Source organism: Anolis carolinensis, unplaced genomic scaffold, assembly GCF_035594765.1.
Source record: "Anolis carolinensis isolate JA03-04 unplaced genomic scaffold, rAnoCar3.1.pri scaffold_7, whole genome shotgun sequence".
Lineage (NCBI taxonomy): Eukaryota > Metazoa > Chordata > Lepidosauria > Squamata > Dactyloidae > Anolis > Anolis carolinensis.
The window spans coordinates 5,852,442-5,880,256 of NW_026943818.1; the positions used below are offsets into that span (position 1 = coordinate 5,852,442).

Below are 27,815 nucleotides of genomic sequence, written 5' to 3' on the forward strand. Positions count from 1 at the left end.
ATATCTTATGACAGGTATGACCCAGGTGTTTATGGCCTTGATGGTGTTGCCTCCATTGAGCTTGCTTTTGAGAAATTTTCTGACCCTTTGTGTGTATTCTTTGCTGACCACAGTTTTCACATGTTCATGCTTGATGTATTATTATTATTATTATTATTATTATTATTATTATTATTATTATTGGGTTGTTGTGCATTTTCCGGGCAGTTTGGCCATATTCCAGAAGCATTCTCTCCTGACGTTTCACCCGCATCTATGGCAGGCATCCTCAAAGGTTGTGAGATATGACAATGAGGATGCCTTCCATAGAGGTGGGCGAAATGTCAGGAGAGAATATTCCTGGAACATAATGGCCACATAGCCGGGAAAATTCACAACAACCCAATACTACTACTACTAATAATAAAATATATACTCGAGTATAAGCCGACACGAATATAAGTCGAGGCACCTAATTTTACCACAAAAACTGGGAAAACTTATTGACTCGAGTATAAGACGAGGGTGGGAAATGCAGCAGCTATGGGTAAATTTCAAAAATAAAAATAGATATTAATAAAATTGCATTATTTGAGGCATCAGTAGGTTAAATGTTTTTGAATATTTATATAACACTATAAAATTAAAGATAATAATAAGACTTTAATAAGATAAGACTGTCCAACTTTGAATACCTATATACTCGAGTATAAGCTGACCCGAATATAAGCCAGCCAGGATCCTCACTCAAGTATAAGCCGAGGGGAGCTTTTTCAGCACTTAAAAAGGGCTGAAAACTAGTATACTCGAGTATATACAATAATCATCATCATCATCATCATCGAAAGATCAAAAAATCAGCTGATGACCCAAAATGCAGACTCTTCAAGGAAACTGATGAAACCATTGATCATATCCTCAGCTGCTGTAAGAAAATCGCACAGACAGACTACAAACAGAGGCACAACTATGTGGCCCAAATGATTCATTGGAACTTATGCCTCAAGTACCACCTCCCAGCAGCAAAGAACTGGTGGGATCACAAACCTGCAAAAGTATTGGAGAATGAGCACGCAAAGATACTGTGGGACTTCTGAATCCAGACTGACAGTTCTGGAACACAACACACCAGACATCACAGTTGTGGAAAAGAAAAAGGTTTAGATCATTGATGTTGCCATCCCAGGTGACAGTCGCATTGACGAAAAACAACAGGAAAAACTCAGCTGCTATCAGGACCTCAAGATTGAACTTCAAAGACTCTGGCAGAAACCAGTGCAGGTGGTCCCGGTGGTGATGGGCACACTGGGTGCCGTAGCAAAAGATCTCAGCCAGCATTTGGAAACAATAGACATTGACAAAATTACGATCTGCCAACTGCAAAAGGCCACCCTGCTGGGATCTGCACGCATCATCCGAAAAAACATCACACAGTCCTAGACACTTGGTGAGTGTTCGACTTGTGATTTTGTGATATGAAATCCAGCATGTCCGTCTTGTTTGCTGTGTCATAAAATAATAATAATAATAAACAATAATAATAATAATAATAATAATAATAATAATAATAATAATAATAACAATACTTTATTTCTAGATCACCCTCTCTCTCCAGAGAGACTCGGGGTGGTTAACATACATATCAACGGCAAACATTCAATGCCACAACTACACCACTTAATATCAAAAGTATAAAATGACAATAACATACTCATTATAATAAAAATTCCAAATTAGAAAAAACCCAATAAATTTAAACATGACACTCATCAAAAACCAGCATATCTATCTTGTTTGCTGTGTCATACAATAAATAATAATAATAATAATAATAATAATAATAATAATAATAGAGTGTTTAATAATAATATGTTGTGGTTTTGTGTTTCCTATGCCTATCTCTTCCAAAACTACCGCAGCCAAATAAATCAATAGTACAGGTTGAGGATCTATTTGAAAAGAAGTGTTTGGAGTTTCAGAGTTTTGGAATATTTTGGTAGAATAATATTTCTGAAGCAAATTTACCTTTGTGTGTGTTGGGCATTAATTGCGTGTGGCGGAGGCGTAACTGCTAGTTAATTCCCGCTTGGATGCAATGGCACGTGCAGCGAAATAAATCAATAGTACAGGTTGGGAATCTATTTGAAAAGAAATGTTTTGAGTTTCAGAGTTTTGGAATATTTTGATAGAATAATATTTCCTAAGCAAATTTACCTTTGTGTGTGTTGGGCATTAATTGCGTGTGGCGGAGGCATAACTGCTAGTTAATTCCCGCTTGGATGCGATGGCATGTTGGGAGCACCTTCACTCCGTGGAGGTGTGCCTTGACTGCCTGCCTGCCTGCCTGTATCTCGGGGCTTCCCTTGGAGTTCCAGCATCCCTGCGCTCGCCGTCCAAACCAGGCAAGACAGCAACAACAGTCCCTCTGCCAAAGGCAAGCTGAGAGACACGCACAGACAGCTTCTTCAAGCCAAGCTGAGCCTTACGGGAATAATTCCTGGCCCCGTCTTGAGAAAATAAATACAGCACCGTTGGTTTTCCTTGGTTGTTTGGAAAGGGGGTATTGGGGAGGGAGGATCACTCAAGGACACACTTTAGTTGTTCTGATTTGGAAGAATAGCAAATGACAAACCGATGTGTGTGCAGAAACATTGAGGAGTTGAGCAGCATGCTAAGCTTTTGTCGTTCGACTTGCAAAAGCCTCTGGGTTTAAACCTTAACACATTATTTATTTATTTATTTATTTATTTCTTATTTTATTTATTAGCGACATTTATATCCTACCCGTCTCGCTCCGAAGGGGACTCAGGGCGGCTTACAAGTTATATATACAGACAATATATTACATTATTAGTATAGCACAATATAAGCATTATATATTATTGTATTGTACTATATGACTATATTGCACAATATAAGCACTATATAAGCATTATATATTATTTTATTGTACTATACGACTATATTGCACAATGTAAGCACTATATAAGCATTATATATTATTTTATTGTACTATACAACTATATTGCACAATGTAAGCACTATATAAGCATTATATATTATTTTATTGTACTATACGACTATATTGCACAATGTAAGCACTATATAAGCATTATATATTATTTTATTGTACTATACAACTATATTGCACAATGTAAGCACTTTATAAGCATTATATATTATTTTATTGTACTATACGACTATATTGCACAATATAAGCACTATATAAGCATTATATATTATTGTATTGTACTATATGACTATTGCATATACTCGAGTATAAGCTTAGTTTTTCAGCCCTTTTTTAAGACTAAAAAAGCCCCTCTCGGCTTATACTCGGGTGAGGGTCCTGGTTGACTTATATTTGGGTCAGCTTATACTCGAGAATATATGGTACATTTATTATTTTTCTCTACTATTATTGGTATTATTACATTTAATACTTTTCTCAATTGTTGCTACTATTACATTTATTTTACTCTATTTTTGTTATTATTATTAATACATTTATTATTTCACTCTGATCGTATTATTATACATTTATTATTTTACTCTATTATTACATGTATTATTTTACTTTATTATTATTAAAAGGATACATAAGCACATTTACATTGAAGAAGATGAGAATAATGATAATATTACATGTAATATAAATATATAATTATAATAGTGTATTATTATTGCATTGTATTACATCATAATATTATTATCATTATAATAATTATATTATTATTATGCTTACAAGTTATATATACAGTAGAGTCTCACTTATCCAACATAAAGGGGCCGGCAGAACGTTGGATAAGCGAATATGTTGGATAATAAGAAGGGATTAAGGAGAAGCCTATCAAACATCAAATTAGGTTATGATTTTACAAATTAAGCACCAAAACATCATGTTATACAACAAATTTGACAGAAAAAGTAGTTCAATACATGGTAATGCTATGTAGTAATTACTGTATTTACGAATTTAGCACCAAAATATCACGATGTATTGAAAACATTGACTACAAAAATGCATTGGATAATCCAGAACGTTGGATAAGTGAGTGAGACTCTACTGTATTATTATTACATGCATTATTTTACTCTATTATTATTAAAAGGATACATGAACACATTTACATTGAAAATGAGAATAATGATTTAATCAGAGTTGGACCGTCTTATCTTAAATTTGAGCTTTATGTAAATATTCAAAAGCATTTAACCTACTGATGCCTCAATTAATGTAATTTTATTGGTATCTGTTTTTATTTCTGAAATTTACCACCCTCGGCTTATATTGGAGTCAATGTTTTCCCAGTTTTTTTGTGGTAAAATTAGGTGCCTTGGCTTATATTGGGGTCGGCTTATACTCGAGTATATACGGTACTATAATTTTATTGGTATCTATTTTTGTTTTTGAAATTTACCACCCTCGGCTTATACTGGAGTCAATGTTTTCCCAGTTTTTTGTGGTAAAATTAGGTACCTCGGCTTATATTCGGGTCGGCTTATACTCGAGTATATACGGTACTATAATTTTATTGGTATCTATTTTTGTTTTTGAAATTTACCACCCTCGGCTTATACTGGAGTCAATGTTTTCCCAGTTTTTTGTGGTAAAATTAGGTACCTCGGCTTATATTCGGGTCGGCTTATACTCAAGTATATACGGCATATTCGGGTCGGCTTATACTCGAGTATATACGGTACTGTAATTTTATTGGCATCTATTTTTATTTCTGAAATTTACCACCCTCGGCTTATACTGGTGTCAATGTTTTCCGTTTTTTGTGGTAAAATTAGGTACCTCGGCTTATATTCGGGTCGGCCTATACTCGAGTATATACGGTATATTCGAGTCGGATTATACTCGAGTATATATGGTATATTCGGGTCGGATTATACTCGAGTATATATGGTATATTCGGGTCGGATTATACTCGAGTATATGCGGTATATACGGGTCGGATTATACTCGAGTATATATGGTATATTTGGGTTGGATTATACTCGAGTATATATGGTATATTCGGGTCGGATTATACTCGAGTATACATGGTATATTCGGGTTGGATTATACTCAAGTATATATGGTATATTCGGGTCGGATTATACTCAAGTATACATGGTATATTCGGGTTGGATTATACTCGAGTATATATGGTATATTCGGGTCGCATTATACTCGAGTATATGCGGTATATTCGGGTCGGATTATACTCGAGTATATATGGTATATTCGGGTCGGATTATGCTCCGAGTATACATGGTATATTCGGGTTGGATTATACTCGAGTATATACAGTAACTTTCTGAAATTCCAGGGGAGATTGGATATTAGCTGTGCTCCAAACAGGATTTCTGACTTATGAGATTGGCTAAAATGCCGTTCAGCTTCAGCAAAGAGAACCTTCAGGTCGGGAGGATCGACAGTACGACTCGGCTTGCGGCATTTCTCTTAGGGTCGAGTCACGTATGCACGAAGTTCTTGTGAATGCATTCCAACAATGGTTGAGCTCTTCCTCCAGACGGAATGGAGCACACGTGTGTGTGCCTTTTATTGAGATTTCCCATTGGCTCGGCTCTTGGCTCCCCAGAAGGATTTTCCTCTTGCTTCTGCGGCCTCCGAAGGCAGAGAGAGGGCTGGATCCCTTCCCGTGCCGAGAGGTGCCGTGGCTCCGCTTTCATCTTTGCGAAAGAAAGACGTTCCCGTTGCAGGCTGGGAGCTGCCCCCCACCACTCAGCCCCAGAGACCTCCTGCCAAGGGTCAGCCTCAGCCTCCGCGGCAGGCCTCATTTGCCTCCAACCCTTCAAGCCCCCCTTGGCAGTCTCGGGCCTCTGACTCGGAAACAACCCCAGCGGATTGCTTTCCTTAAATCATGTATATTGCACGCTGCCTGAGCGTTCATTGGAAGGCCATGGCGATGGCAGGAAAGGATTTACCACATCCAAATTCACTTGACAGAAAAACAAAATTCCAACATAATTTTAACCAGCTGCGGTCGGAGCAGGAGAGGGAAAAACAGCATGGGGAACGAGAGGGGGGTACCGAGGCAAGGTTGTGTTTGCGGCGGGGGGGTCGGACCCGTCCTCATCCTCTCTGGCAGACCTTGACCCAGGGTGCTTTGTGGCTGCTGATACAGGTGCCGACAATTATCACAAAGCACCACAAATGGATACACTTTGGCACGTGGAATCCAGAGGCTGCATCCAGGAACACCTTCTTGTTCACACACCGAGATTTCCCATTCCTTCCCTCCCATCATCCCTCTTGGTCTTGTTGGCAAGAGGGAACGGAAGTAGGGAGGGAGGGGGTCATTAAAATATGTAGCATTCTTTCTCTATCAGTACCAAATGCAGATGATTTGGTGAGCTTAGAGGGAACCCAAACATAGGTTTATAATAATAATAATAATAATAATAATAATAATAATAATAATAATAATAATAATAAGAAGAAGAAGAAGAAGAAGAAGAAGAAGAAGAACAACAACAACAACAACAACAACAACAACAACAACAACAACAACAACAACAAGCAGCAGCAGCCCTGGTAAAGCAAAGTGAAGAACCTGCTTTGATTGAAGTCAAAAATCAGAAACTCCTCAAAACACAGCAGACAAAGAATCAGTACAAGAAAACCGCACTACAAACTAGAGCTGACAGGTGGCACAACAAAACATTGCATGGGAAGTTCTTTGACAAAATTGAAGGAAAAGCTGATAAGGAGAAGACCTGGCTCTGGCTCATGAATGGGACCCTGAAGAAGGAGACAGAAGGCCTGATCCTTGCAGCCCAGGAGCAAGACATCAGAACAAAGGCAATTCAGGCCAAGATCGAAAAATCAGCTCATGATCCAAAATGCAGATTGTGCAAGGAAACCGACAAAACCATTGATCATATCCTCAGCTGCTGTAAGAAAATCGCACAGACAGACTACAAAGAGAGGCACAACTATGTGTCCCAATTTTTTTTAATTTTTTTTTGGTCAGGAGCAACTTGAGTTGCTTCTGGAGTGAGAGAATTGGCCGTCTGCAAGGACGTTGCCCAGGGGACGCCCGGATGTTTTTGATGTTTTTACCATCCTTGTGGGAGGCTTCTCTCATGTCCCCCCATGGAGCTGGAGCTGGATAGAGGGAGCTCAACTGCACTCTCCCCAGGTGGGATTCGAACCTGGCAGCTTTCAGGTCAGCAACCCAACCTTCAAGTCACTTAGTCCACTACGCCATCTGGGGGCTCCTGTGGCCCAAATGATTCATTGGAACTTATGCCTCAAGTACCACCTCCCAGCAGCAAAGAACTGGTGGATTCACAAACCTGCAAAGGTTGTGGAAAACGAGCTCGCAAAGATACTGTGGGACTTCCGAATCCAGACTGACAAAGTTCTGGAACACAACACACCAGACATCACAGTTGTGGAAAAGAAAAAGGTTTGGATCATTGATGTTGCCATCCCAGGTGACAGTCGCATTGACGAAAAACAACAGGAAAACCTCAGCCGCTCTCAGGACCTCAAGATTGAACTTCAAAGACTCTGGCAGAAACCAGTGCAGGTGGTCCCGGTGGTGATGGGCACACTGGGTGCCATGCCAAAAGATCTCAGCCGGCATTTGGAAACAATAGACATTGACAAAATTATGATCTGCCAACTGCAAAAGGCCACCCTGCTGGGATCTGCACGCATCATCCAAAAATACATCACACAGTTCTAGACACTTGGGAAGTGTTCGACTTGTGATTTGTTGATATGAAATCCAGCATGTCTATCTTGTTTGCTGTGTCATAATAAAATGATGATGATGATGATGATGATGATGATGATGATGATGATGATGATGATGATGATGATGTACATGGATGACCTGAAGCTGTATGAAAAAACGGAAACTGAAATCCAGTCTCTGACTAACACTGTCCAAATTTTTAGCACTGATATCATCATGGAGTTTGGTTTGGACAAATGTTCGACAGTGGCATTGAAGAAGGGAAAAATAATTGAAAGTGAGGGAATAAATATGCCTAATGGCCAAACAATAAAGTGTCACCAGCCAGAGGCCTATAAATATCTGGTCATATTACAGCTGGACAACATCAAGCATGAACATGTGAAAACTGTGGTCAGAAAAGAATACACACAAAGGGTCAGAAAAATTCTCAAAAGCAAGTTCAATGGAGACAACACCATCAAGGCCATAAACACCTGGGCCATACCTGTCATAAGATATACTGCTGGCATCATAAACTGGACACAGGTGGAACTGGACAATTTGGACAGAAAAACAAGAAAACTCATGACCATTCATCATTCACTGCACCCTTGCAGTGATGTTGACCGGCTGTATCTGCCTAGAAGATCAGGGGGCAGAGGACTCTTACAAATCAAACAAACAGTCAAAGAAGAAGAACATGCCCTGGCAGAATATGTAAATCAAAGTGAAGAACCTGCTTTGATTGAAGTCAGAAACTCCTCAAAGCACAGCAGACAAAAAACCAGTACAAGAAAGCCGCACTACAAACTAGAGCTGACAGCTGGCACAACAAAACATTGCATGGAGAGTTCCTTGACAAAATTGATGGAAAATGTGAGGGCTAGAGAAAGAAAATGAATCACATAATTAATATTGAATTGCAAAATTAAAATATTAATATTTAATTACATAATTAAAATATTTTTCTGGTAAGAAGAGCAAGGGACAGCAAAAATGAATTGGTGGGATAAATGTGGCCCGCGGGCCATGGATTGTACTACACTGTTCTACAGCAAAGAAAGATGCATCTGTGGAAGCATGGAATCCTAGTGTTGGAAGAAAAGACCCCAAGGACTATCCAGTTCAACCCTCTTCTGCCGTGAAGAAAAACACAAGCAAAGTCCTCCCTACTGATGGCCAGGCTACGTTTAAAAAGCTCAAGAGATATAGATTCCACCACACTTATACTCCACTGTTAAGCAGCTCTTACTGTTAGGACGTTCTTCATAATATTCAGTTGGAATCTCTTTTCATTCAATTGAATCAATTGCTCTGTGTTAAGAATAGTTAGGAAATATACAGTATAGTGCGATTCATCTCTTCCAACTATTTGTAAATTTCTTTCCAAATTGCAAGTTTATCCAACTCTGTGTTGTCCACAGACGGATTTGCGTCATTTCAGTTGAGAGTCAGTGGCAGCCTTACCTGGAGATGTCAAATACTGAATGCTAAGTGCTAGAAACCCAGCGGCCTTCCCTGCAAGATCCACCTTGAGAAGACGTCCTTGTTTGCCCTATTCCATCAGATCTCTCTTCAAGACCTAACATGTTGCCCAACACCGCGGAAAGATGAAGTCATGGATGTCACCATGACATTGTCCTCCTTCATGGATGTCATCATGACATTGTGCTCTTTCCTCCGTTCCCGTTTTTAATCCATCCCAATATACTTTCCAGCACAATATCTTCTCTTTGAAAGGCATCATGCAGCTTTCTTCAACTCAAAGCAGTCTTCAGCCTGATTTCCATACTGCCTCCATTCTCTGTCTGACTCTATTATAATGCAGAGTGCATTTGGGAGGCCTAAGATGGACAGCTGTTCCGTATTTCCAACTCTACCTCACCCAGGGCAACATCTGTTTTGCTTAAATACACTCAGTGTCCTGCTGTTTTAGTGGAAGGCAAGAGTGTGGTGGCAAAGAGCAGGAGGAAATGAAGAGCACTGCGTTGGGTTTTGGATTGGCTGCCAACGCATTTTTAACATGGTGTGGTTGTGTGCTTTGAGGGTGTAATGACTCTTTTATTTCCACCCTTCCATGGACAGCAACAAGATTGTGTGAGTGAGTTTTGTAGACAGGTAATACGAGGGTTAAATGAAAAGTAATGCCTACACCTTTGTTACTTTGGTTTGGATGGGAATATTTTAATAAATCAAACTGGTCTGCGGCAGGTCCTGGCTTGTTCAGTAGACTCTTCTCTACAGTTCCATTTGGCAGGAAGCCTTAGCATTGAACGGTTGTGTTGTTAAAATGCGAAGTATGGAACCCTGCGCAGACGGGGAAGCCTTAGCATTGAACAGATGTGTTGATAAAGTGAGAAGTATGGAACCCTGCGCAGACGGGGAAGCCTTAGCATTGAACAGTTGTGTTGTTAAAGTGCGAAGTATGGAACCCTGTGCAGACGGGGAAGCCTTAGCATTGAACGGTTGTGTTGTTAAAGTGCAAAGTATGGAACCCTGCACAGACGGGGAAGCCTTAGCATTGAACGGTTGTGTTGTTAAAGTGCAAAGTATGGAACCCTGCGCAAATGGGGAAGCCTTAGTATTGAACAGTTGTGTTGTTAAAGTACGAAGTATGGAACCCTGTGCAGACGGGGAAGCCTTAGCATTGAATGGTTGTGTTGTTAAAGTACGAAATATGGAACTCTGCGCAGACGGGGAAGCCTTAGCATTGAACGGTTGTATTGTTAAAGTACGAAATATGGAACTCTGCGCAGACAGGGAAGCCTTAGCATTGAACGGTTGTGTTGTTAAAGTACGAAATATGGAACTCTGCGCAGATAGGGAAGCCTTAGCATTGAACGGTTGTATTGTTAAAGTACGAAATATGGAACTCTGCGCAGATAGGGAAGCCTTAGCATTGAACGGTTGTGTTGTTAAAGTACGAAATATGGAACTCTGCGCAGATAGGGAAGCCTTAGCATTGAATGGTTGTGTTGTTAAAGTACGAAATATGGAACCCTGCACAGACGGTCGGTCAATGTGACATAAGCAACGTGCAGTTATTGGAGATTCACTGGAGATTCCCAAAGGAGATTCAACAGAGAATGCAAGCTGTTTATGGGGATTGTGTGGATGTGAGTACTGTGTATCGTTGGGCGAGTAAGTTCAAAGAAGTTGAGGTGCGAACATCTGACTTGCATGACCAACAAAGAGTTGGACGTCCTGTGACAGCAACTACCGAGTTTCACAAGCAAAAGGTTGACAGATGGATTCAGGACGATCGTCAGAGAGAAATTTCACAAGGATGTGTGGGTCACATTATTGCTTTGCTTGGCTATACGGAAGATCTGTGCACGATGGGTCCTTGAGACGCCGCTTGCGGAAACTGAGTGTCGACTTTTTCCGTGACGGCTTCAGAAAGCGTGTTCATCGTTGGCAGAAGTATATCCAATTATCTGGTGATTATGTGGAAAAGTGAATAGTGGTAGTTAAAGAGCACATTCTAAGGCAGTGATGGCCAACCTATGACACGCGTGTCAGCACTGACACGCCTAGCCATTTTTGCTGACACGCTGCCGCATGCAGATTGATTGGATGACTATGTCTTTTGTGGCCAAATTTGGTGTGATTTCGTCAATTGGTTTTGTTGTTTACTCCATAGGAATATATATGTACACTATACACACACACACACACACACACATAAATATATATATATACATACACAGTGGAGTCTCACGTATCCAAGCCTCGCTTATCCAAGCCTCTGGATAATCCAAGCCATTTTTGTAGTCAATGTTTTCAATATATCGTGATATTTTGGTGCTGAATTCGTAAATACAATAATTACAACATAACATTACTGCGTATTGAACTACTTTTTCTGTCAAATTTGTTGTATAACATGAAGTTTTGGTGCTTAATTTGTAAAATCATAACCTATTTTGATGTTTAATGGGCTTTTCCTTAATCCCTCCTTATTATCTAAGATATTCGCTTATCCAAGCTTCTGCCGGCCCATTTAGCTTGGATAAGTGGGACTCTATTGTGTATATATATGTGTGTGTGTGTGTGTATTCATTCTATTATTATTCTATTATTGTAGTATATTATCATATTATTACTATTATATTATTATTATATTATTCATTATTCATGACTACATTGAAACTAGAATAGAGAAAAATCAGCGTTGAAACTGCAAGAGGTACCATAGATTGTTGTACATGGAAATAATGGTAGTAAATAGTTATGATTTATTAAATACAGTTATATATTACAATTATATATTTTTGTTATTTAAACTATACATATTACGAAATTATGTTTTGTTTTTTTTTCTCAAAGTGACACACCACCCAAGTCATGCTAGGTTTTTTGGTGAATTTTGACACACCAAGCGCAAAAGGTTGCCCATCATTGTTCTAAGGATTATGTCTGCGTTTGATTTATTAAAATATTTCCATTCCAAACCGAAGCCACGAAGGTGGAGGCATTACTTTTCATTCGACCTTCGTATCTGTGCCGAAATACCTCGGCGATGGCCAGCTGGGAAATTCCTAGACTGATCAGTCTGATACGTTGCCTTTGATCTCCCAAATGCATCCCGCTTGCCTCTTTCCATCCAGATGAGCTGTGTGTGAGCAAGAGAAAGAGAAAAAGGGATAGCTACCACTCCCAAACTATAATGACTTCCATCTGGAGGTAGGACTGTGGGGATGGTTTTCTTTTATGGATCGATCCATCACTGCTCCCCTCGAAACCCACCCGCCCCCCTGCCTGTTCCCCCCAAGGAAAGAGGGGAAGGCGTTGACGGCACACGAAGGAGCTTTCCTATTCCACACAGGCAACTGATTGATTCCATCCTCATCGTCCACTTTTCACCATTTCCAGAGTTCCTCCTTTGATTTGCCGTTCCTCACCACCTGGAGTCAATTATACCAGAATCCTTGTGGAATCTCCTGGCCGATGGGCAGTGATATGAGGATGCCATGCGCTCGTACAAGTGCTCTGCCATGGCACATATATGCTGGACCACTCTAACAACTATCACAGGGCTCCTCAAACTTTTTAAGTAGAGGGCCGATTCACAGTCCCTCAGACTGTTGGGGGGGGGGGGGGGGGGCGGACTAGGATGAAATTGTCCAAAATTAGGATTGTTGTTGATGTTGGCCTTCACGTCATTTCAGACTTAGGTTAACCCTACGTCTAAACCCATACCTAAGCAAAGAGACCTTCAAAGACCATCTAGATGATCTCATAAGACCATAGATAAGCAAAGAGATCTCCAAAGACCAGATAGACTTAGGTCAACCCTAAGTGTAAAGATTAGGACAGAGGCCAGGGAAATGACCCACGGGCCTTAGTTTGGTGACCCCTGATCTAGACGATCTCATAAGACCATAGGTAAGCAAAGAGACCTCCAAAGACCATCTAGATGGTTTCATAAGACCATCGGTAAGGAAAAGGACCCTCAAAGACCATCTAGATCATCTCATCAGGCCATCAGAAGACCAATTATAAGGAAAAGGACATCAAAGACCATCTATATGGTTTCATAAGAACATAGGTAATGAAAGGGACCCCCAAAGGCCATCTAGACAATCTCATAAAACCATAGGTAAGGAAAGGGACCTCCAAAAGCCATCTAGATGGTCTCATAAGGCCATACCTAAGCAAAGAGACCTTCAAATGTCATCTAGATGATCTCATAAGACCATAGATAAGCAAAGAGATCTCCAAAGACCAGGTAGACTTAGGTCAACCCTAAGTCTAAAGTTTAGGACAGAGGCCAGGTAAATGACCCATGGGCCTTAGTTTGGTGACCCCTGATCTAGACGATCTCATAAGACCACAGGTAAGCAAAGAGACCTCCAAAGACCATCTAGTTGGTCTCATAAGACCATCAGAAGACCATCGATAAGGAAAGGGACCTCAAAGGCCATCTAGATGATCTCATAAGACCATCAGAAGACCATCGGTAAGGAAAAGGACCCTCAAAGGCCATCTAGATGATCTCATCAGGCCATCAGAAGACCATAGATAAGGAAAGGGACCTTCAAATACCATCTAGATGGTTTCATAAGAATATAGGTAATGAAAGGGACCCCCAAAGGCTATCTAGACAATCTCGTAAAACCATAGGTAAGCAAAGAGACCTCCAAAGACCATCTTGATGGTTTCATAAGACCATCGGTAACGAAAAGAACCCTCAAAGGCCATCTAGATGATCTCATCAGGCCATCAGAAGACCATAGATAAGGAAAGGGACCCTCAAAAACCATCTAGATGGTTTCATAAGACCATACGTAATGAAAGGGCCCCCCCAAGGCCATCTAGATACTCTCATAAAACCATAGGTAAGGAAAGGGACCCTCAAAGGCCATCTAGACGGTTTCATAGGAACATAGGTAAGGAAAGTGACCTCCAAAAGCCATCTAGATGGTCTCATAAGGCCGTAGCTAAGCAAAGAGACCTTCAAAGACCATCTAGATGATCTCATAAGACCATAGATAAGCAAAGAGATCTCCAAAGACCAAGTAGACTTAGGTCAACCCTAAAGATTAGGACAGAGGCCAGGTAAATGACCCATGGGCCTTAGTTTGGTGACCCCTGATCTAGACGATCTCATAAGACCACAGGTAAGCAAAGAGACCTCCAAAGACTATCTAGATTGTCTTATAAGACCATCGGTAAGGAAAAGGACCCTCAAAGGCCATCTAGATTATCTCATCAGGCCATCAGAAGACCATAGATAAGGAAAGGGACCCTCAAAAACCATCTAGATTGTTTCATAAGACCATACGTAATGAAAGGGGGCCCCCAAGGCCATCTAGACCAGGGGTCCCCAAACTAAGGCCCGGGGGCCGGATGCGGCCCATCGAAGCTGTTTATCCGGCCCCCATGGCACAAGGGCAGAAGGGGGTTGGACTAAATGACCCAAGGGGTCTCTTCTTCTCTTACAACCATTATTATTATTATTATTATTATTATTATTATTATTATTATTAGCAACATTGAGGCTGGGTGGCCATCTGCCAGGGGTGCTTTGCTTGTGCTTTCGGTGCACAAAGGCAGAAGGGGATTGGACTCAATGGCCCAAGGGGTCTCTTCCAACCCTCTTTTTTATTATTATTATTATTATTATTATTATTATTATTATTATTATTATTAACATTGAGGCTGGGTGGCCATCTGTCAGGGGTGCTTTGCTTGTGCTTTTGGTGCGCAAAGGCAGAAGGGGGTTGGACTCAATGGCTCAAGGGGTCTCTTCCAACCCTCTTTATTATTATTATTATTATTATTATTATTATTATTATTATTATTGACACAACGATGTTGTATGACACAGCAAACAAGATAGACATGCTGGATTTCGTTTCACAAAACCACAAGTCGAACACTTCCCAAGTGTCTAGGACTGTGTGATGTATTTTCGGATGATGCGTGCAGATCCCAGCAGGGTGGCCTTTTGCAGTTGGCAGATCGTAATTTTGTCAATGTCTATTGTTTCCAAATGCCTGCTGAGATCTTTTGGCACGGCACCCAATGTGCCCATCACCACCGGGACCACCTGCACTGGTTTCTGCCAGAGTCTTTGAAGTTCAATCTTGAGGTCCTGATAGCGGCTGAGTTTTTCCTGTTGTTATTATTATTATTATTATTATTATTATTGCTCAGTGGCCAAATATAGTCCGGCCCTCCAACGGTCCAAAGGATCGTGAACTGGCCCCCTGTTTAAAAAGTTTGGGGACCCCTGATCTAGACAATCTCATAAAACCATAGGTAAGGAAAGGGACCCTCAAAGGCCATCTAGACGGTCTCATAGGACCATAGGTAAGGAAAGTAACCTCCAAAAGCCATCTAGATGGTCTCATAAGGTCGTAGCTAAGCAAAGAGACCTTCAAAGACCATCTAGATGATCTCATAAGACCATAGATAAGCAAAGAGACCTCCAAAGACCAGGTAGACTTAGATTAACCCGAAGTATAAAGTTTAGGACAGGGGCCCGGTCAATGACCTTGGAGGGCCGCATCCGGCCCACGGGCCTTAGTTTGGGGACTCCTGAACTATCATGTCAGACTACACAGAGAAGCCATTGAAATCCACAAGCCTGATCTTATTCGGGAGGGAGTTCCACAGACGGGGGGCCTCCACTGAGAAGTCCCTGTCTCTTGTTCCCACCAGTCGCGCTTGCGAGGGTGGTGGGATCTAGAGGAGGGCCTCCCCGGAGGATCTTAACCTATGAGGTGGGTCATAGCGGGAGATACATTCTCCATCATTCTAGTGATGGAGAATGAACCATGTGGTGGTCCATATTTGACATTCCTTACCATTGGTGAAGACTGTTGGGGCTTAGTCCCACATCTAGAGGTCTCAAGGCTTCCCACCACTGTCCTGGTGACTTGCAGGTGCCATGTTTGTATGTTTTGTGTTAACTCCAGTTTATTTAACCTGCTGTAGGGTTTTCTTCATTCTCAGTACATCTCTAAAGGCTGAATGAGTGTGGTTTGTCAAGGTCTGTTAATGTTGTTTCATGGTTGAACTGCGGTTTGAACCTGTTCTCCTGGCATTCTGGTGTATCAGTCATCACTCTGGCTCCCACAGCTTTCCAGTTAGTAGCCACAACACTGAAAAGAAGAAGCTGATATGACTCTTGTTAGCATATAAAGAGTTAGTGTTGTTTGGTGGTTGGTTGGTTGTTTGCTGTTCAGTCTTAAAGTTCTTTCAAGGGTTCTCCAGACTCATTGAGGATGATGCTCATCTAGTTGTCCTCTTCTCCCCATCCAACCCCAGCCAGTGGTGGCTCTGAGCCAGAAATGACTTGGTCCACAATTGTGGTTTTTCAAGATTTGTTTCTTTACTTCAGTGGTGGTTTTTCAAAAACCTCGTCTTATCTGGCAGGGACACACTGACATCTGGCATGGAACCCTAGCATGATCCACCGGAGTCTGGAAAGTGTCCTTGGGCATAAACCTAGCTACGCATTCTGCTGGTCAAGCCCATTATTTATTGCTATCTGGCTACTGCCTCCAAAGGAGCTCAGCATAATGTGGTTAGTCTTGTTTTTCCTTCTTTTTTAACCTCATGACAAAGCCTGTGAGAGGGATTATGTGTGGAGCTAGGTAATCCTTGGAGCTTTGTAACCTAGTGGTTCAGGGGGAAGCATGTCCGTAGTATTGGTGAAGGAACTTGAGACAGTCCATTCTCTTCTCACTACGTACTGTGGAGACTGAAGATGGGATAGCTTAGATCAGTAGTTCCCAATCTTTTTTTTTTTTTTTTTAACCAGGGACCACTTGACCAGGGACCACTCTCCAACATTAGTACCAAAAGGGTTACGAAACAGTTTTTGGTCAACTTTAGATTCAGTTTGGTTATTTGAGGTGCTAATTCAAAAAATTGCATGGGATAGACCACATCAGCTCTAGTTTCTGATACAGAACATATGCCATCCAGTCGTCACCATCTCCTCACCCAGAGAAAACCATATTTAATAATCTAGAGCTGATGTGGTCTATCCAGTGCAATTTAAAGGATGGAGAACTGACTTTTTCCTGGGGTTATTTGGGGTGCTGATTCAGAACATTGCATTGGATAGACCACATCAGCTCTAGTTTGTGATACAGAACATATGCCATCCAGTCGTCACCATCTGCTCGCCCATAGAAAACCATATTTAATAATCTAGAGCTGATGTGGTCTATCCAGTGCAATTTAAAGGATGGAGAACTGACTTTTTCCTGGGGTTATTTGGGGTGCTGATTCAGAACATTGCATTGGATAGACCACATCAGCTCTAGTTTGTGATACAGAACATATGCCATCCAGTCGTCACCATCTGCTCGCCCATAGAAAACCATATTTAATAATCTAGAGCTGATGTGGTCTATCCAGTGCAATTTAAAGGATGGAGAACTGACTTTTTCCTGGGGTTATTTGAGGTGTTAATTCAGAAAATTGCATTGGATAGACCACATCAGCTCTAGTTTCGGATACAGAACATTTGCCATCCAGTCGTCACCATCTGCTCACCCAGAGAAAACCATATTTAATAATCTAGAGCTGATGTGGTCTATCCAGTGCAATTTAAAGGATGGAGAACTGACTTTTTCCTGGGGTTATTTGGGGTGTTGATTCAGAAAATTGCACTAGATACACCACATCAGCTCTAGTTTCTGATACAGAACATATGCCATCCAGTAGTTGCCATCTACCCGCTCGCCCATAGAAAACCATATTTAATAATCTAGAGCTGAAGTGGTCTATACAATGCAATTTTCTGAATCAGCACCCCAAATAACCCAAAGAACAGGCCTAAAAACAAAGACACCAAGGCGCCACATGGACCGGCTCTGTTCCGCAGGAGGGAGGAGGAGGAGAAGCAGCAGTCAGGAGGCTTGTTGTCGAGCCTTTTATGGGTAGTCAGCTTCTTCCCTCCCGACATCCCAGTTGCCTCAGCACTATAAGAGGCTTTCGTGAGACCAGTCACTTCCGTTGCAATGGTGTAGTAACGGTGAGACCATATTTTAATTCTTGGGGACCACTGATGGTTCACAGACTGCAGGTTGGGAACCACTACTCTACACTAAGGCACAGAGCATGAAAAATAAACAAGGTGAACTTTACCTTTTAGTCATAAGGAGGAGGGCACAAGCTTGTTTTCTGCTGCCCTAGAGACTAGGACGCGGAACAATGGCTTCAAACTACAGGAAAGGAGATTCTACCTGAACATGAGGAAGAACTTCCTGACTGTGAGAGAGAGCTGTTCAACAGTGGAACTCTCTGCCGCGGAGTGTGGTGGAGGCTCCTTCTTTGAAACGTGGTGGGAATGAGTCTCATGACTGAAATGCAGCAACAGAAGGGTATTATTAACATATTTCTGAGAAATGGACCAAACCGATAAAGCATGAGGAGGAGCATTATATCTCATGGGTATTTACACCTTTGGGGAAACCAATGCCATAAATCGTGGAAGCCAAGTTGAGAAGGTCTAGGTAAAAGTTAAGAGTTCCACTGCCAAACAGCTCTCACAGGAAGAACTTCCTCACTGTGAGAAAGGCTGTTCGGCAGTGGAACTCTCTCCCCCGGACTGTGGTGGAGGCTCCTTCTTTGGAGGCTTTTAAGCAGAGGCTGGATGGCCATATGTCGGGGGTGCTTTTAATGCGATTTCCTGCTTCTTAGTGGGGGGTTGGACTAGATGGCCCATGAGGTCTCTTCCAACTCTACTATTCTATGATTCTATGATTCTACCTCTCCTGAGGTGCCTGTTAGGACACAAAGAGGGTGGAGCTAGGGAAGGGGGCGGGGCCTCCTTCCAAGAGCCCGAGTCAGGGCTGAGCATCTATACTACTCCTGAGAGGCCTTTTAAGACTATAGGGCAGGGCTTCCCAAGAGCGCGAGACAGGGCTGAGCCTCTTTATACCTCCTCTGAGGCGCTTGTTAGAACACGGGGGTGTGGTATAGAGGCCCCACCCCCTCCTCTAGCCCCGCCCCCTGTGTCCTGGCAGGTGCCACAGGACAGGGATAGAAGCTCAGCCCTATCTCAGAGCTCGTAACTCCGCCATCCCAGTCCTGGCTGCCCATTGGTGGCCCCGCCCACCTCCCCCTCCCAGCCCTCCATCTTGGACTAGGGGAGAGGCTCAGCCCCGCCCTCTTGAGCAGGAGCCACGCCCACCCCTCTAAGCCAAGCCCTCCTTTCCAGGGGGCGCTGAGTAATATTTTTTCTGGAAAGTTGGTGTTAGGCCAAATAAGTTTGGGAACCACTGGAATAGATGATGACCACACGTCTAGAAAGGAGAGATGTGGTAGTAATGGGAGACCTCCTATCTGTGCATTTCATTTTTTCCTGCCTAGTGCTGTACATTTCTCCCTGTTGAAATGTTAGTTTTTATTGCGCCAAATTGTTATGTGTGTGTGTGTAAAGAAATCCTTGCAAAGCTGCCTGCAAAAAGATCTCTGCAAAAGGGAGCTCTTTTGCAGAGGCAAGCCACGCCTCAAACGATGTATCGGTTTGATAGCAGATGGCTGAATTTGTCAGCTGGAAATTTGAGCTTGCTGGGAGAGCACAGAAAAAGACAGGCTCTCTAATAGCTACGGTCAAGTAGCAGTTTAGATATGCTATGCTGGATATATTTTGAATGCTGATTGATTAGTTATTGATCCTATGCAACTACAAGGACATTGTACGATTGCTGAACTGTTTATTTGACTTCAACTCAATTCTTTCCATTCCTCTTGCCTGGTCTGAGTCTTTTGCACATGGTGTTAACTGGATATTGCTGGTTCCGCTATATACTCACCTGGTAACAGTTTTGGCCCAGTCCTCTTGACTATTTTGGTAGCCCTTCTCTGGACGCTCTTGGCTGCGGACGTGTTTTTGGGTCCTCACTTGGAACGTTCTCTCTTTTTCTAGGCAAATCGGACCAAAACCTTTCTCCCCAACCTTTCCAACCACCCCTGATGTTTCGCCCTCCTCCTCTTCCTCCTCCAGTCTTAACACCTTGAGGTGGAAAACTGGGAGAAGGGAAAGGTGCCATGAACACACACCACGTGTGACATACTTTTACAGACCTCCGAGGGCCAGGTGTTTCCTGAGTAAACCGAACCAGGCGGGAGCGAGATCGAAGCGACGGGCTTTCTCCCACCGCTTCAAAACCCCTCACTCACCTTTCTTTCCATTCCCTCCCTCCGTTGGCACCTTCGTGTGTGGGGCCAGAAATCCTCCCAATGTCCCCCCATCAAACCCCCAGGCTTTGGCATTTATGTCTTGATTTTTGGGTGGGGGGGGGGGGGGGCTTGACAATTCCGTTCTGTTTTTCTGCTTTGAAAACGGAGACGGACGCGGGAGCCTCTGTCCAGGTATGTGCCTGTTCTCCATTATTGCTCCATTGGGGTTGAAACACAATCAGCCCTACGCCAGACCTACCAATATATTTATTTATCCATTCCATCCAGAGGGGGAAAAAAGAAAGAAAGGCTTTGGGTTTTCTTTGGTTTCAGACTCAAGCGAAAGGAGATTTTTTACAAAACTCCAACACTATTCAAAATGGGGACGGAGAGAGAAATATCATTTCTCATTTCCTTGCGTCGTGGCCCTTTTGTTTTGTGGAGATCGTCACAAGAGATGCCCCAGAGCCATAAATGAGAAACAGGTCAGGAAGAAAGGAACGAGACGGAGAAGGACGGAAAGCTATCATCCGAAGAATATGGTTTTATTGTGTCAGAGTAATGCACAGGAGTCTCCGGTTTCCTTCGAGAGATCGTGGAGAGAATAATTTTTGAATAAAGTATTAATTTGTTAATATAAAAAATAGAAAAATTAACAATATTTAGAGGCGAAGTTGAAAGCCAGCACTGCAGAGCGCACAAAAGAGCTTGATAAAAAGATAAAAAGAGTCCCCTGCCTTCTCGTGACAGAAAGTCCCATGCCATTTCTAATTCCCAACAAAGTGTCTTCTATGTAAGACATCGCGGATATCGAGGGCCATCTGGCGAGCTGCACTAACCGCAAATAATAATTAATAATAATAATAATAATAATAATAATAATAATAACAACAACTTTATTTTTATACCTCGCCCCATCTCCCCAAGGGGACTCGGGGCGCCTTACATGGGGCCAAGCCCAGGCAACAAACAATATAAAACTCAGCAATAAAAAAAAATCATAAACAAATAAAATCACATATACCAATAAACAATAAACACACTTTCATAAAAACCTGGGTTGGCTCCTAAGAAGGGTAGTGGGCCAGAAATGTGCAAATGTTCCAGGACAGAAATCAGGAAATCACCAGTTTGGTGTCAAATCAATTGAATTGTACAGAATTCATCCAAAAAGCTTATATACCGTATATACTCGAGTATAAGCCAACCCGGATATAAGCTGAGGCAGCTAATTTTACCACAAAAAAGCCTGGGAAAGCATTGACTCCAGTATAAGACGAGAGTGGTCAATTTCAGAAATAAAAATAGATACCAATAAAATTACATTAATTGAAGGATCAGTAGGTTAAATGTTTTTGAATATTTACATAAAGCTCTAATTTACGATAAAATTGTCCAACTCAGATTATTATTTTATTATGACACAGCAAACAAGATAGATATGTTGGATTTCGTATCACAAAATCACAAGTCGAACACTTCCCAAGTGTCTAGGACTGTGTGATGTATTTTCGGATGATACTGCAGATCCCAGTAGGGTGGCCTTTTGCAGTTGGCAGATCGTAATTTTGTCAATGTCTATTGTTTCCAAATGCCGGCTGAGATCTTTTGGCACGGCACCCAGTGTGCCCATCACCACCGGGACCACCTGCACTGGTTTCTGACAGAGTCTTTGAAGTTCAATCTTGAGGTCCTGATAGCGGCTGAATTTTTCCTGTTGTTTTTCGTCAATGCACTGTCACCTGGGATGACAACATCAATGATCCAAACCTTTTTCTTTTCCACAACTGTGATGTCTGGTGTGTTGTGTTCCAGAACTTTGTCAGTCTGGATTCGGAAGTCCCACAGAATCTTTGCGTGCTCATTTTCCACAACCTTTGCAAGTTTGTGATCCCACCAGTTCTTTGCTGCTGGGAGGTGGTACTTGAGGCATAAGTTCCAATGAATCATTTGGGCCACATAGTTGTGCCATTCGTGAGCCAGAGCCAGGTCTTCTCCTTATCAGCTTTTCCTTCAATTTTGTCAAGGAACTTTCCATGCAATGTTTTGTTGTGCCAGCTGTCAGCTCTAGTTTGTAGTGTGGCTTTCTTGTACTGACTCTTTGTCTGCTGTGCTTTGAGGAGTTTCTGATTTTTGACTTCAATCAAAGCAGGTTCTTCACTTTGCTTGACATATTCTGCCAGGGCATGTTCTTCTTCTTTGACTGCTTGTTTGACTTGTAAGAGTCCTCTGCCCCCTGATCTTCTAGGCAGATATAGCCGGTCAACATCACTGTGAGGGTGCAGTGAATGATGAATGGTCATGAATTTTCTTGTTTTTCTGTCCAAATTGTCCAGTTCCGCCTGTGTCCCATTTATAATGCCAACAGTATATCTTATGACAGGTATGGCCCAGGTGTTTATGGCTTTGATGGTGTTGCCTCCATTGAGCTTGCTTTTGAGAATTTTTCTGACCCTTTGTGTGTATTCTTTTCTGACCACAGTCTTCACATGTTCATGCTTGATGTTGTCCAGCTGTAGTATGCCCAGATATTTATAGGCCTCTGGCTGGTGACACTTTATTGTTTGGCCATTGGGCATATTTATGCCCTCACTTTCAATGATTTTTCCCTTCTTCAATGCCACTGTCGAACATTTGTCCAAACCAATCTCCATGCTGATATCAGTGCTAAAAATTCGGACAGTGTTGGTCAGAGACTGGTTTTCAGTTTCCGTTTTACCATATAGCTTCAGGTCATCCATGTACATCCGATGTGAAATTTTGTGATAATTCTTAGATGTTTGATAGCCGAGATTTGTTTTTTGTAAGATTGTTGACTGAGGGATCATGGCAATAATGAAAAGCAGAGGGGACAATGAATCTCCCTGGAAAATTCCTCTTCTGATGTTGACAAGTCCATAGCTTTCATTTCCTTTTCATTTTCATTTCATTTGGAAATTATTATTATTATTATTATTATTATTATTATTATTATTATTATGTTTTCAAGCCATGTGTCCCCAATCTTTCCCAACTTGCCACTTACCTGTCAGCAGCTTGTGTTTCACATTAAGCCACAAACTATGCTAGACCTGATCGAGAAGCGTGCCTTTCCACACTTCCTTTTTGTCTTTCTTCTTGTCTTTGCTTACTTGCCTCTCTTCTTTGGCCCACAGGAGAATCCTTGAGCCTCGTGGATGATTTACTCTCTGGCCTTGGGACCGCCTGTGTGGCTGCCGGGAGGAGCCATGGAGATGCCCCTGACACCAGCCTCTATTCGGTCATCTTCAAGTGCCTGGAGCCAGATGGATTGTACAAGTAAGAGAAGGGGGCGAGCAGATGGCAACTGCTGGGTGGCGTATGTTCTGTATCGGAAACTAGAGCTGATATGGTCTACTCTATCCAATGCAATTTTCTGAATCATCACCCCAAATAACCAAACCAAACCTAAAGTTGACCAAAAACAGATTTGCAACCCTATTGTACATGCATACGTACAAACAAACATGCATAGATATAAACAAATAATATATACATAATACATACATACATATAAACAATACATACCTACCAATGATACATCCAAACCATACGTACATATAGGGTTGTGCACAATTTCGTTTGTCATTTGTTTTTCGGATTTAATTTGTTAGATTCGTACATAACTTCAGATTCAAAACACTGGCTTATGACTTTCGGATCAGTTGTGTAAGTCTCGTAAATGGCTCCAGGTCTCCGCTATGGGCTCTTCCTTCGTCTCCGTGTTCATTCTCGAAAGGGCTTTCTAGATACAAAAGGCATTGTTGGAAGTTGAATCAACCCTGTGATGTAGGCAAACTTGAGAGGCAGTAATTTCAAAGTTTACCTAGTAGGTTTCCTATTATTGTTGTGTTGTTTTATTATTATTATTATTATTTCAAAGGCTGGATGGGCATATGTTGGGGGCATATGTTTTTCTTGCCTGGCAGAAAAAGCACAATTACTGAAGGAAAAGTAATTCTTTATATTGTTACTAGCTGTACCCAGCCACGCAATGCTGTGGCAAAGGGTGGTGGTATGGGAAATAAAGTATTGAGGAATTGGTGATAGTATAGGAGGCGGGGCCTACCCTTCTAACTGGCAACCAGGGGAGACCGGCTCTTCCTTGTCCTCTGTAATTTGGTCTTTATTTTTCTAGGTTTTTTATTGAAAGACATAAATTGGATTACTATGTCTTTTGTGGCCAAATTTGTTTTGATTTGGTTCAGTGGTTTTGTTGTTTACTCCATGGGAAAAACGCATATTACATTTTTATATATATAGACTAGCTGTGCCCAGCCACGCGTTGCTGTGGCGAAGTATGGTGGTATGGGAAATAAAGTATTGAGGTATTGGTGGTAGTTAAGGTAAAGGGTAAACGTTTTCCCCTGACATTAAGTCCATTATAAATGGGTTATAAAGCTGTGTGGAAGGGCCTTGAGTCTACACTGCCATATAATCCAGTTAAAATCAGATAATCTGTATTTTATAGGCAGTGTGGAAGAGGCCTAAGTGAGGCCTAACTCTGCCTTACCCTGGGCTGAGTAGGTTTCTTGGAGACCAAGTGGGCTAAAACTATTTAGGTGCTTGTGGTTTCCTTTTTTCCCCATCATTTTAAAATGTATTTATTTATGCAATGCTTTTGACACGAAATAAAAAGTGGGCGGGGCTTAGCCTTCTAACTGGCAGCAATTGGAAACAATCAATTATTCCTCTCCCTCTAAATAGGACTTTATTTTTCTTTTCTTTTTGTTGTACAAACGTAGAGGCATGGATGAGGGGTTGTGCTGCCAAGTTTAGTGTTTCTGGGATGTGTAGTTTTGTTGTTTTGTCCTAGGCCGAAACGTCACTACCCTTTTATATATATAGATAGTTACGATGCAGTGCCCTAACGATATTTTAGAAACACTTTAGGAACTAGTCTCCGCTCCCCTCTTATTGAAACATTTATTCATCGATTGCACAGGCTGAAGTACAGGCATACATACATACTGATGGGCATATCAACTTTTTCGGGCTAGATCGTATGAGGCTATGGACTTCACTTTGCCAACCTGAGAAGTGTACAAATAATCCAAATGGGTTTGAAATGTCAAAATGAAACACATTATTGTCACAGGGCACGGAAACTAGAGGCAGCGGCTTTCTCTCCCAACCTGGAACATACACAGATGCTTACACAGCAACGCACAGCAACACACTCGAAAGGGAAGCCAAGGCAAGTCTCCTCACGTTTCCCAGCAGGTCCTTCATTTTCCAAAACAGTGGTGACGGAGTGGGCAAATGTCACACAAACAGAGACTTTAGAGGTGTGTTTTTGTTGGGGCCTCCAGTTCCTTCCCGCCTGCCCATCGTTCCCGTTCCCGAATGACTCTCGGGCTGCTTATTTGTGTTTCGCCCCACTCTCCTCAAAGGAAAACATACTTTCCTTGGGAGCTGTTCCCGTGGTCAACAGCCCTTCGGAGATGTTGTGTTTTGCAGTTCGGCGATCCTGGTTAATACGATCAGAACCTCTTTGGTGGATTCCATAAATATTATCTCACGTCCTGTTTCTTTGCATCATCCCCCCCATTTGGACTCCCCTCCTGCCATTAATCCATCCTATTGACCAATTCTTTCCTTTCACTGCCCCACACATTTCCTTACTTAGATCAAAGCAGTGCTTGTGGTTTCTTAAGGACAAACAAACAAACAGGGGATGGTTGATTTCCCCAGCTTTCAGACTTTGTTACCTTTTTAGAGAAACAAACAACACACTCTGTCTCACACACGCATGTCCTCTTTGGTAATACAAAATGTGTCCCCATTTACATTTCAGTTGCATTCCTGTTCGGAGACCCAAGCTAGGAATCCAATATTGATGCCAATAAGTATGCTTAATTTAATTTACATTTACAGAGACCCAGAGGCTGAAGAGGAGGCAGGAGATGAGCTGTGCTTTAGAAACCTTAACTTTTGGAGTGTGCTTAGAGAGCTGAGTGTTTTGTTTCTTGTTTGTTCGAAGCAGTGGTTCCCAACCTGTGGTCCCTAAAAACTAAAATATAGTCTGTGGACTCACCCTTACTACTACGGATAATAACACAACCCAACCAAAAAAAAAACCCCTGTTATAGTGCCCCGGCAATGAGGATGTTGGGAGGGAAGAGGTTGACTACCCATGAAAGGCTCAACAACAAGCCTCCTGACTGCTGCTTCTCCTCCTCCTCCCGAGTGGAGCCGGTCCATGTGGTGCCTTGGTGTGTCTGTTTTTAGGCCTGTTCCTGTGGTTATTTGGGGTGCTAATTCAGAAAATTGCATTGGATAGATCACATCAGCTCTATATTATTAAATATGGTTTTCTGTGGGCAAGTAGATGGTGGCAACTGGATTGCTTATGTTCTGTATCAGAAACTAGAGCTGATGTAGTCTATCCAATGCAATTTTCTGAATCATCACCCCAAATAACCAAACCAAACCTAAAGTTGACCAAAAACAGATTTGCAACCCTTTTGGTACTATTGTTGGAGAGTGGTCCCTGGCCAGGTGGTCCTTCGCCAAACAAAGGTTGGGAACCAGTGATGTAGAGTCATTGAATTCTACTTAGAAGAGACCCCAAGGTCCTAGGTCAAAGTGGTCCCTGGTCAACTTGGTCCCTGGTCAAAGTGGTCCCTGGTCAAGGTGGTCCCTGGTCAAGGTGGTCCCTGGTCAAAGGGGTCCCTGATCAAAGTGGTCCCTGGTCAAAGGGGTCCCTGGTCAAAGGGGTCCCTGGTCAAAGTGGTCCCTGGTCAAAGTGGTCCCTGGTCAAAGTGGTCCCTGGTCAAAGTGGTCCCTGGTCAAAGTGGTCCCTGGTCAACTTGGTCCCTTGTCAAAGTGGTCCCTGGTCAAAGTGGTCCCTGGTCAAAGTGGTCCCTGGCCAAAGTGGTCCCTGGTCAAAGTGGTCCCTGGTCAAGGTGGTCCATGGTCAAGGTGGTCCATGGTGAAAGTGGTCCCTGGTCAAAGTGGTCCCTGGTCAAGGTGGTCCATGGTCAAGGTGGTCCATGGTGAAAGTGGTTCCTGGTCAAAGTGGTCCCTGGTCAAAGTGTTCTCTGGTCAAGGTGGTCCATGGTCAAGGTGGTCCCTGGTCAAAGGGGTCCCTGGTCAACGTGGTCCCTGGTCAAAAAAAGTTTTTGAACCACTGATGTAGACCTTTAAACTGGCGATGGATGGGCATCTTTCAAGTGTGTACTTCAGCATGGCAGAGGTTTTGACTATTTATTTATTTATTTATAGTATTTATATTCCGCCATTCTTTCTCACCCCGAAGGGGATTCAGGGCGGATCACATTACACATATAAGGCAAACATTCAATGCCTAAACATAGAACAGAGACAGAGACAGACGCAGGCACTGAACACATGACCTCTTGGTCAGAGTGATTTGTTGCAGCTGGCTGCTAACCAGCCTACACCACAGCCCAGCCCTCAGTCAGCTCCAGCTCTCCATGTGGGGATATGACAGAAGCCTCCCAC

The 27,815-nt window shown here is 42.3% G+C and overlaps 1 protein-coding gene across 4 annotated transcripts in view; it reads left to right on the plus strand.

Moving 5' to 3' along the window:
- The window catches only part of astn2 (astrotactin 2), a 615,168-nt gene that overhangs the window by 568,782 nt on the left and 18,571 nt on the right, over positions 1 to 27,815 (plus strand). For all 4 annotated transcript variants that reach the window (XM_062959683.1, XM_062959682.1, XM_062959684.1 and 1 more), the window contains one exon: positions 23,486 to 23,627. In XM_062959683.1, coding sequence (XP_062815753.1) covers positions 23,486 to 23,627 — 142 coding nt within the window. The remainder of the gene's footprint in view (positions 1 to 23,485; positions 23,628 to 27,815) is intronic.